This window comes from Leptidea sinapis, chromosome 19 (genome assembly GCF_905404315.1).
Source record: "Leptidea sinapis chromosome 19, ilLepSina1.1, whole genome shotgun sequence".
NCBI classification, from domain to species: Eukaryota; Metazoa; Arthropoda; class Insecta; order Lepidoptera; family Pieridae; genus Leptidea; species Leptidea sinapis.
The window spans coordinates 5,892,100-5,904,594 of NC_066283.1; the positions used below are offsets into that span (position 1 = coordinate 5,892,100).

General features: G+C 35.8%; 1 protein-coding gene across 2 annotated transcripts in view; it reads left to right on the top strand.

Annotated features, from left to right (window-relative positions):
* Positions 1-8,345: 8,345 nt before the first annotated feature.
* Positions 8,346-12,495, top strand: part of LOC126970016 (protein lev-9-like) — a 99,977-nt gene continuing 95,827 nt past the window's right edge. For both annotated transcript variants that reach the window (XM_050815698.1, XM_050815697.1), the window contains exon 1: positions 8,346-8,450. In XM_050815698.1, the coding sequence (XP_050671655.1) occupies positions 8,399-8,450 (52 nt within the window). In that variant the 5' untranslated portion in view covers positions 8,346-8,398. The remainder of the gene's footprint in view (positions 8,451-12,495) is intronic.

The window sequence follows — 12,495 nt, forward strand, 5'->3', positions numbered from 1 at the left end:
TGTGTGCAAGTCACCCAAGGTAGAAGTGAAACTCTGAAAAATTCCTGATTAAAAATACTCATTGAAAAGTATTGGAAAAATAAACAGTCGTTTCATGTACATTGTATATTTATAATTACATAAAAAAGAATTATGGTTATTAAAAAATAATAAAAAAATATATCGAAATAATAAACAGTCGCTTCATGTAAGCTGTATATTTATAAAAACATAAAAAATGAAAATTAGGATTATTGCAGCACAAAAGAGGAGACCACATATAAATTTACCTGTTGGTGTCGTCTCCCTTTTTCGTTTCATCAATTTTCAAATTACAACGGATCTAAAGAAGTTTCACTTTAAATGTCTTTTTATATTTTTTTTTTTTATTGTTATTATTTATTTAACAAATTCCCAGTTGTTATCCAAAGGTATCGCGACCTGACAATCCTCGCAGTCCGTGATCTTCTTACACTTACTGCCTCTGCATTTTTCTGACTCCCCCTTTCTTGGATACTCGGCAGGCGTCTCTGGCAGTTGCCAGGGCTGGTTCAATTTGTTGATATATTTATTTTCTAAGTCTGTAATTCGATCTTTTGGCGCCGCAGATATCAGAAGGCATGTTGATAATATAACAATGATCTGAAACAGATGAATTATAGCTTACTATATATTATGTTTTTAGGATTTGGTACCTTTAAGGTATCTTTCAGGAAAAATAGATATACAAATAAAATTTGAAAAACAAAATTTTATGAACGATGCGGGACTCGAACCCACGACCTCTGGCGTTCCGTGCCAGAGCTCTAACCAACTGAGCTAACCGTTCAAGTGACCTATCGTCATAAAATCGCATCATTCATAAAATTTTGTTTTTCAAATTTTATTTGTGTATTAATCCTAGAAGTGAGGGTTATAACTTTAAAAACATAACAAATTGTTTAGCTATATTTACAAGAGCGACATCTCAAGTCAATTTCTATTGCTTTGACAAAATGTGTATTAAATCTTTAAAAAAAAGTATAAAACGATATGTTATCGTACATTAAAATATAGAGTTGTCAGGCATTCTTGAGGAATAGACAAACAGCCAAGTTTTTCCCTAGTACTATTATAATTTTCTTAGAGAGATTCGGAAAAATAATAATTATAGGAATTTTTACTTACAATTAACTGCATTGCTAAATACAATACCAATGTTATCCTAATGTAACAAAAATGTGAATGAAACGCAAAAATTCCTATCAAATTAGGACAACGACTCATGCAGACATTGTTTGTGTCAGCTTTTATGTGGCCCTGGTACCGCAAGTAACAGTACAGCCTACACACGAAAAGCATATAGCCTTAAAGTAGGTTAACCTGCGCAAATATGATAACGAAATTGTGCGAAATTTTTAGGTTTTGTGAATTTAGAACCGCCATAACATATTTTTTTTTGGCAATAAGATATGGAGCGGGCAAGTGACCTACCACAATTGCATGTTGGTCGTGTATTAATGCACTCTCTCTGCGCCATAAAGATGCAATATCTATACTAATAGTATGGAAAGCCGGTTTTTTCCTCCACAATAAGATGCATCGTGTTTCGGAGAAGGTTTTTGTATCAGGCATATTGGTGATTAAATATCCGGAATCTATATTTTTCTGTCTCAGAAATACTTATAGGTATATTCGCAATACAAATAATTCGATCTAAATATAGGCCTCCAATAAATAAAATATATATCGTGAGTATCCGTTATAATATTAAATAAATAAAAAAAGGCTTTTTTCGACTGTAGCAGTAACGAGTCTACGAAGCGTAGTTTGGTAATCGCCGTTAATGTTTAGCCCGTACTTCTTCTAATCCAGTTTACTTTTTATGGCTTCCAGGATGGCGATAAAAATTGTTGGGGACAAATGGACCCCGTACCTGATACCCCTTTCTATATTTAAACGTGGTTCTAGTTTTTCCAGCTTTACTACACCGGTATTTCCGTTATAATAATATATACTTCTTATTATTTGTATGTACTCGCTTTCCACCCCTTGTTATTCTAATGTTTTCATAATACTTGAGTGCAATACTATGTCAAATGCTTCTTTGTAGTCGATGAATGCGATATAAATGGCTCTTTTCTTAGTATTTCTCTATAATTAGTTCAAGCGTGAGTATATGATCGATCGTCGAGAATCTCCTTCTGAAACCAGCTTGTCCTATTCGTTGTTTTGATTCTAGGGTGATATTTATTTTGTGATTTAATATGAAAAACCAGACTTTAAATATATGCACGGTCGCCACGGTGATGGTCAGCGGCCGCGGCGCCATGAAATCTTTTCCCACTGCGGATATGGAGGTCGTTTTAGACCTCCCACCTCTCCCGATAGCGGTTATGTCAGCAGAAAGGAAAGCAATAGTTATGATAAAGAATAGCGGTATCTAATTAGTGCTAGTGCAAGCAGGCGAGACCTGGATACTCTTGACTCGGACTCGCATATCTAGTTTTTACCGCATGACAGAATCCCTCCAAAATTTTGTTTTGTACATGTACGGGGCACAATAGATGTACTGAATTAAGTGCATATTACCGCAACAAAAATAATAAGAATAATATATGTAAGGTTTCCTTTAAAAAAAAAAGGATTGTATTTCATTCCGACCACTGTATTGGAGTTTCAGTGCTTTCCAGTACTTTGTTAAAAAGTTGAGACTGTGGTCGAGTAAACAGTGTCATTGCTAAATTTAGAGCATCGTTTGTGATTTTTTCGTAGCTTGGGCTATTTTCTGCTTTCAACCTTTTTGTTGAGAGTACGATTTCTTTTGCAGTGATTGATGCTATATCGCGACCTCGATACTCACTCGCGTAACGCTGAACCACATGACACCATGAACGTCATAAATATTGCTATATTCAAAGCACCAAATAAAACGCTAAACACAAATCGCCAAAATAATATAGAACCCTGGGTTCAAAAATTTGGATACATTTGTGGAAAATTAACTTTCGGTGAAAGGATATAGGATTCATATTAGATTGTTAAGAAACTTTAACTTCATTTGACATTAATATTATGATTCTAATGGTGTCCCGATATATTTGGCTGCTTTAGATGCCGCTATCTATTTGGTCACTTTCGGTGAATCGATGCATATGGTAACGATTGGTGTTGCCATGTTTCTGAATACAATGGGTGACGCTCCGAATGGTGACGTATCTTTTTGACGCTGACTGTACCTGCTCACAAGCATTGTATTGTATATAGCTGAAGTTTCTTTTTTCATAGACCGGTCTTTGTTTTTAGTTCTTTGTAGTTCGTGTCTTCTTCTTATTGGTGCCAGTGTACCTACGTTCTAATAAAATTTTGTGCGATTTTTTTTTGGTTTGAAATATAGTTATATTTCAAACCAAAAAAAATCGCTATGAGGATTTAAAAGAAAGAAAAAAGAAAAAAAGTTTATTCATGAAGTTATAGTACAATAAAACATAAAACAAAATTGAGAAATATTATTTTCTATGCGTCACAAAGTGGTCCCAACTCAGCATATTTGCTGGTTTGAAAACCAGCGCTTCCGTTGGGCCATTTGGTGACGTCGCTTTAAAGATATATATGGTAGTTAATGCGTAGACTGAGTAAATAAGATAATTTAGGAATTAGCTAGTCAATTTCTGAAGTTTCTAAAGTTCTGACTGACAAGTTGACAACTCTTGTCAAAAGTCAATCTGAGTTCGAAACATTAAAGTAATAATAAGTGATCACAGATCAGTTTTCAATTTTACAATTTACATTATTTATTAATTATTGTTTGTTTTTGAGTGAAACAAAAAAAATGTACATAAAAATACTAATTAAATGTAACCAGCTATATATAAGTAAAAACGACTTATATCGTCTTTCGTGTTCGGATTTCGTGTAATTGAATAATTTTGTAGTAATAAACTTGTATGGAAATATTTTCTCCCCAGTCCACTAGGTCTGGTAACTGAGATATTATACTTTCTCTATATTTTTTTTATTTCTTCCACGTTCAGATTCAGTACTTCTATTTTCTGAAATAGACCGGGTTTGTTTGATAGGATGAAGTGTATTTCATTTTTATGCTCTCAATTTTTTTTTCAGAATTTATGGTATTATAGTTGTCCATATTTTAACATAAGTTTGTAAGGGTGTTTATTATTTTCTTTGACCAGCTGGGTTGGAAGGTGTTGATTCTTTTTTATCTTCAGTTGCTTGGTTGTAAGATCCATGAGCTAGATGCTATGACGTTTTTGTACTGTTTTCCTGGACGTTAGCGTTTTTATAAACTTAGAAGTTAATTATAACTGGTCTTAGGACTCCTGAAATACTTACCAACCTTCTGTGCCAAAGAACACTATATTTCTGTTTCTTTCATGTTTTTCCAACAAATAGTCTCTTTTCCGTTTCTCTACCTTTTTTAAGGTTATTGAACTTTTCCTCCCACATTTTTTGAAAATTTCCTTCACTTGATTAACATTTTTAGAATCGTATTATTTTGTTCTTCCATAATTTTTTGTATGTTTCGAGGTGTAAGCATATGTGTTCCTCCATTCTTTTTCCAAAACAAAATGATTTATTTGTAATACCAGGTGCCTTAGTGAAATGTCTTGACGTATTTTTTATGCACACAGTGTTTTACAGCTTTGGTTTCAGCGCCATCTATTTTCAGTAGAATGGACTACTTATCCTTGGCTAATGTCTCCTGCGCAGGTCTGTTTCCTACAAATATCGGTGCCCTCGGTGTTTTCCAAATGCGTTAGATGTCGCTGTAATCAAATTGCCTTATTATCAGCACGATGTGGCATGCAAGGAAAACTTAGGAATAAGTCAAAGAATGTGTTATATTGTTTTATCTATTTAATCACTGGTTCTTTTCTATTTTTCACTATACTTGTTTGCTCGGCACAATATTTTATGACACTTTCAGGATGTTATTTAATAAAAGCACGTCATATTTCGTCAATAATGTCACTTGTCAGATTTATATTTCACTGTTTGCAACTTATCCGGGTATTTCTTAGTATTTCCGTCTTTTGGCCACTGTTAATCGTTTACTATATAGTACGTTGCTTTACTAGATATTTGCACTTATTATAATATATTTTTAACATACAGAAAACTACAGAGTAAACAGTACAATAGGTAATAACTATGTTAAAATTCCACGAGGATAAAAAAGTTCAAAGAATTGTTCAAAGACGTTTATGTGATAAAGGTTACTATAACATAAATGACTTTCTTAATGATACCATAGACTGAGAATGTAGCGAACACCCTTAGGCTATTTAAGTATAAAAGTTTATTGCACGATACTACATTTTAACCATATTTTTATAAAAAAAAAGTCCACTGAGTTCGTTGCTTGTTCTTCTCAGGTATGAGGCATACTCTTTCGAATGGGACTTTCAATAAGTCATAATATCCTAGGTATTTTGTAATAAAATTATTTAAATTTAATTTGAATTCTTTGCTCTTGGAACCAGTAGGAAACGAATCCCCTACTTGTTGTGTAGTAAGTTGACTCACAACCTCCTCAACCATTCTCTTCTCCATTGAAAAGTGTAGGTATAGTTCAGGTCGTCAATTTATTTCTTTCCATATTCTAGCAGTTACAAAATCTGTATTGTATTTGTACTAAGCTAGTGTACTATATTGCAGTAGGTACTAAATACCAATAATAAATCACAGAATCGCTTATGTTACACTTAATCCCAATTTAGTACAAGGTCATTCCTCGTCTTGATTGCATACCTCTGCGTAATGACACAGTGCAGACACAAACAGTAGGTGAGAGCGGGGTTGAAGTAGCAGTATAATAAAATTAAAATATTTTGCTTAATATTTTTTTTATGAAAGTTAGGCTCGAGACGATCAGGACGTTCAGCTGATGGTAATTGATACAACCTGCCCATTGCAATATAGTGACGCTCAGGATTCTTGAAAAACCAAAAAATTCTGAGAGGCACTACAATAGCGCTCGCCACCTTGAGACTTGAGATGTAAAGTCTCATTTGCCCAGTAATTTCACTAGCTGCGGCGCCCTTCTGACCGAAACACAGTATGCCTACACATTTCTGCTTCACGCCATATACACGGCATCCTGTGCATAGGAGCCTCCCACTACTGTCTTAAAGTTTTATTAAAATATCACTAATTGAAAGACAGAATTTATAACCAATTTAAAAATACCATATGCATCAGACCTAAGAAGACTGGACATAAAAACTTAGCGGTTCCTTCATTAAAACTAATATTGTAGAGACAAAATATAAACATCCTGGTGTGTATGTATTTTTTATTTTTAATTATTATTTACGTCAATACAATCAACCGCAGTAAGATAAATATAATTAAACTAGTAAAAATTTAAATTTCCACTACTTACTACAATTATAGTTAGAAAATTCCAAAAATAAACTCATCAATATCAAAGGGTGAATTTGAAGTGAAACAGCAATTAATTAAAGAAATTTTGAGTAATAGTTTTATCATTTATTCATTCACATTTTTCAAATTAACAATTCATACTTCAACTTACCTAATGCGATAGAGATTTAAAATTTAGTAACATGCGCATTAAGGCGCGGACTGACTAGGATTGTAAACGCTTCAACCAACCCTACAATATTTGTGTTGATCGTGTTGCTAAGCTGCAAATGGGCATTTATTTTACTGATTTTCCTCTCTTTACTCAAAAATTTACATATCAAATAGAATATTGTTTGGTTTAAGTCTTAGAAAAGTACTAATTCGATTAAATTCTTTAAAAAAAGAGTGTTGTTATCTCTGAAAATTCATAGATTTGTGACTGCATAGTTTATTTTTGGGAAGCAACTTCCAAATTTTTTATTGGATATTTCAAATTATATATAAATATTCTATTCGGTTCAAAATTTTCTTTAAGTCCTTCTTTGTGCACTGTATTTTTTTCATCGGAATATTTTCATTGCGTTATGTTGTAATCGAGTCTCTAAGAAACCCATTTTTGTGGAAATTGAGGTATGACCGCGCCTTAATAACAAATTTTATAATAGTATCATGAATAAATAAGTATAATTTAAACGAATATAAATAAATAGACAGAAAAATATAAGTCCCGTGAATTCACCATTTTATTTTGTATTTATTTTCTTTGTTTTTTGCACACTTGCTGATTTTCAATATTAGGAGTAGGATATTAAATAAAATGCATTGTTAAAGAATCTTTAAATTTTTTAATTATCAGTCGTCTTTAGCTATATTAAAACATATACATTGCATTTTTAGTTCTACCGATGTCCTTGTACGGCGATTGCACTTCTTCTTTCTCTTTTGTGTCTTATTACCCTCTCTAATATAAAAATACATACAAGCTAATAAATAAAGTGTAACATAAAATGATTCATAACATAACAAAAATTAAAAAAAAATTGCCAAGCGCTGCATAGTATAGCGTATTTGACGAGGGCGTATATATCTAGTGTATCTTACACAAATAAAACTGAAGACAAAATTTTATGAACGATGCGAGACTCGAACCCGCGACCTCTCGCGTTCCGTGCGAGTACACTTTCCAACTGCGCCAACCAGTGACGTATCTTTTATAAAATCTGGAATGCTTTGTTCAACTTTCAGGTCGTGGCTTCATCTACAGGGTCTACTTTAAAGTTAATAACCTACTCAAATCCAATATTTGCATATTAGGAAACTGACTTGAGATGTCGCTCTTGGTAATCTAAACAATTTGTTATGCTTTTAGAGTGGGTCATCACTTCTGGGATTAATACCACAAATAAAACTGAAAACAAAATTTTACGAACGGCGGTTCGTGAGTGTTGTCACTTTAAAAACATTAGAAATTGTTTAGTGTATCTTATATTTATATTCAATATTAAGCGTGCCTTTCAAAATAAGCCACCCACAGATTATTTACTTCGCACTTCAGCAGACACACACTTATTTTGCTTATTTTCGACATCAAATACGATTTTATTTTTTTATTTATAATGTGTAGATTGTTTATAATAACATTGTGCAAGAGATATTTACTTTTATACTTACTTCCTATACTTTATTAAGACATGTAGCGTAATACTTGCTCCACGACATGCAAAAGTATAATTAAATCAAACTTAATTAAATAATAAACAAAAAAAAGCCAAAAGAACTACAGTACAAGAAATAGTACAAATAATAAACCGACTCTATAAAAAAGAAAATCCTGCGATACACTTATATGAATTGTATACATATTTTTATATTATAATTACTTTCATGTTTAAAAGTCGATGTCCAACTGTCTGTTGCTATACTGTGGCACACATTTTCCATTTCCCCGGGAGCCTAGGGTTGTTAGCGGGGAGGCAACAGGGCACTTTTCAGAAAGCTCGCGACATTCGCAGCGACCGCACGCGCGATATGATATAGAATTAAAGTGAAAATGTCTAAGTATAAGTTAATTTTTGTGTTCCTCTTCGGCGTTCTGGTGATAGGTAAGTGAGTCAGTAATATTTATAATAGTATGGACAATCAATTTGTAACCCCCTGTCAAAATTGTTCGATGAACTATCGCAGTCATGAAAAATTAAATGATTTCTGAATCTGTGCCCTAGAACCCTCAATATGTAGTAATGTATACTTTGTCAAATACATTTCAATTTACTTTATAAAAGTAACAAATCGTCTACAAAATACACAGTTTTACTTTATGTAGTTACATTTACAATCCACGATACACACAAAAAAGTTTTATTCAACTAAATGAAATAAATACATTTAAAAAATTCAAATGGATAAATTCAGAAGGTTTTTCAAATACAAAAATAATATTTTTGTATTACACAAAGACCAAAAAGTTCTTATGCTTCTGAATTGTATTAAAATCCTTTACAAAAATAATTATTAGAATGAAACTTCGAGAAATATTTACCAGTTAAATTCACCAAATCATATTCTTGTTGAAATTCACAGTTTAAAAATTGTTTAATTGAAGATGTATTACTTGACTGACTATATTTTATGCCTCGGGCTTATTGACTTAAGACGTGCCAAAAAATATATCTTTCGCCGGAAATTGAAAAAAAATATTACAATTACGTTTTTCGTGTAACAAAAATTACTACCAATTCAATTAAGAAAGCAATTTCGCTTAATAATTATTTTGACATCGTATTAAATTATTTTTCAAATAGGATATTTTTTAATAAATTTGAATGCGAAATTACAGCACGGTAGTGGAACATTCAACACATGTGACTTATATTATAATGTGGTGTCATATTGTTAAGTTATACCTAGTTAGTCTGTATGTGTGTTTATCACTAATATCTAAATTGATTAAGATACAATTTTATGAGTAGTTTAAGGCTGGCTGTTATACATTTTTAACGACAATAAGGGACGAGCAGAACCTTCATCTGATGGTAATTGACACGTCCTGCCCTTCTGCAGTGCCGTTCAGGATTCTTACAAAACCCAAAAATTCTGAGTAGCACTACAATTGCGCTCGTGTACTTGAGACATAAGATTTAAAGTCTCATTTACCCAGTAATTCCACTAGCTACGGCGCCCTTCAGACCAAAACACAATAATGCTTACGCCGAATTTTTGGGTTTTGCAAGACTCCTGAGCGGCACTGCATTGTAATGGGCAGGGCGTATCAATTACCATCAGCTGAACGTCTTGCTCGTCTCGCCCCTTAATGTCATAAAAAATAAAAAACCAGGGGTCTAGAGATGCATTACCGGCTTTTAAGGTCGGAGTATGTTTTTTTCTTGTAGTTCGGAATTAATTAAAGGCTGGCAACGCTTTTGTGATTCCACTGGTGTTGCAAGAGAATGTGGGCGGCGGTGATCACTTAACACCAGGTGACCCGTACGCTCGTTTGTCCTCCTATTCCATAATAATAAAAAAACGGATATAGCCGAAACGTGGCTGAAACCCACTACGTTTGAATTTTAGAAGCAACTGTTCGCTTTCAAACTTAGCCGGATTATACTTCGCTGCCAATCGCCGTACTGTAATTATTTCTATTTCAAATCACTATATTCATACTAAACTATATTTCAATTTTTACTTAGGCAGTCCCGCCTCTTATTACGTAGTCTGTCGACAAGCAGCTTTCCAGTTACCCGACCGGAACACGCAAGTTCTGGTCGTTGTCGAAAGCTGCTCTTGGTAACTTCAGCCAGCCGTCCATGCCGCTGTTGCACATGCGGAATGACACCCTGGCCCATACGGCAAAAGAGAAAGCCGATCTCTTGTGCACTCTTTTCGCCTCCAACTCGACTCTTGACGACAACGGAAAAACACCGCCGACCATCCCGCGGTGCCAGAGCTCTATGCCTGAAGTACAGTTCAGACAGAAAACTGTTAGGCGAGCTCTGTTTTCGTTGGACGTCAGGAAGTCGAGCGGGCCGGATGGCATTTCTCCAATCGTGCTTAGAACGTGTGCCCCTGAGTTGACGCCGGTGCTAACGCGTTTATTCCGGCACTCTTATTCTAAAGGCGTAGTCCCTGACTCATGGAAGTCAGCCCTTGTCCATCCGATCCAAAAAAAAAGGAGACAGTTTGGATCCGGCAAACTACAGGCCTATTGCTATTACCTCCCTGCTCTCCAAAATCATGGAGAGCATAATTAGCCGTCAGCTCTTGGTATATCTTTCTAGATATAGACCCTCTGGTCACCAGTTGATCAACGACCGACAATACGGGTTTCGCCATGGTCGGTCGGCAGGTGATCTTCTGGTATACCTAACACATAGATGGGCAGCGGCTATTGAAAGCAAGGGGGAAGGCCTGGCAGTTAGCCTGGATATAGCGAAGGCCTTTGATCGTGTATGGCACAAGGCGCTCCTCTCCAAACTTCTATCATTTGGGCTTCCCGAGAGCTTGTGCAAGTGGACCTCCAGCTTCTTCACTGGGTGCAGCATACAGGTCGTTGTCGACGGATATTGCTCGAACCCGAAGCCCGTGAATGCTGGAGTGCTCCAAGGCTGTGTGCTGTCTCCCACGCTGTTTCTTCTGCATATCAATGATATGTTGGACACCTCCAACATTCATTGCTATGCAGACGACAGCACTGGTGATGCCGTATACACTGGCCATGCAGGTCTCTCTCGAGAAATCGTCGACCAGCGCCGGGAGAAACTTGTGTCTTCTATCGAGTCCTCTCTTGAGAAGGTCGCGGAATGGGGAAAATTGAACCTTGTCCAATTTAACCCCCAGAAGACTCAAGTTTGCGCGTTTACCACCAAAAAAACCCCATTTGTCGTATTACCGCTCTTCGACAACACTTCCCTCAAAGCCTCGCCTAGTATCGGAATACTGGGTCTCGAAATCTCGAGCGATTGCCAATTTCGTGGTCATCTGGAAGGCAAAGCCAAATTGGCTTCAAAGAAACTGGGCGTCATTAATAGAGCACGGCAATACTTCAAGCCATACTATATATATATACAATACATACTAGCGCTCTACAAAGCGCAGGTCCGGCCACACATGGAGTATTGCTGTCATCACTGGTCTGGCGCACCCCAGTATCAGCTCGATCCATTTGACCGCGTGCAACGCAGAGCAGCTCGAATTGTCGGGGACACAGTGCTCTGTGAACGGCTGGATCACTTGGCGTTGCGTAGAGACGTCGCTTCATTGTGTGTCTTCTACCGCATTTATCATGGGGAGTGTTCCGAAGAGCTGTTTAACCCGATTCCTGCCGCCGAATTCCACCTTCACACGACTCGCCACAAGTTAGGATATCATCCTCACCATCTGGATGTGTGGCGGTCCTCCACAGTGCGGTTTTCAAGGAGCTTTCTTCCACGTACTACAAAGCTGTGGAATGAGCTTCCTTGTGCGGTGTTTCCGAGACGATACGACATGGGTACCTTCAAAAAAAGCGCGTACACCTTCCTTAAAGGCCGGCAACGCTCCTGTGATTCCTCTGGTGTTGCAAGAGGGGGTGTGGGCGGCGGTGATCACTTAACAACAGGTGACCCGTACGCTCGTTTGTCCTCCTATTCCATAAAAAAAAATCTTTACATCCTCTTTCACATTAACAATATATTCGCTTTCCTTCTCTATCTTGCTGTCTCTCCATTAGAGATATTCTCGCTATATACTCTCGCTTTGTTAGTCTATTCACTACAATATTGTGGGTCTCTCCAGTGCGGTTTTCAAAGAACTTTCTACCAATTAATACCAAAATATCGGAAAGAACGTAATTGCGTTTTGTTACCAAAACGAAGCGATTTGGTTACCTTTAAAAAAACGGTCAAACAGCCACCTTAAAACAGCTCAGCCTCCTCAAATTCCCTCAAGTATATTGAAACTCAAAATTATCAAATTTTATTCAGGTAAAACAGCTACATCCCAAAAGTGGGGGTTGCAATTCTGAATATTACTAAAAGAAAATGTTATGTGGTGCAGATTAATTTAATTTTTTTTGGAATAAAAATGCAATACCTACAGTCGGTTTTACAATCATAGCTTTTTGATTATCTTTATTAATAGTCCCTAAGATTTAGATTAAGGATTGGTCTG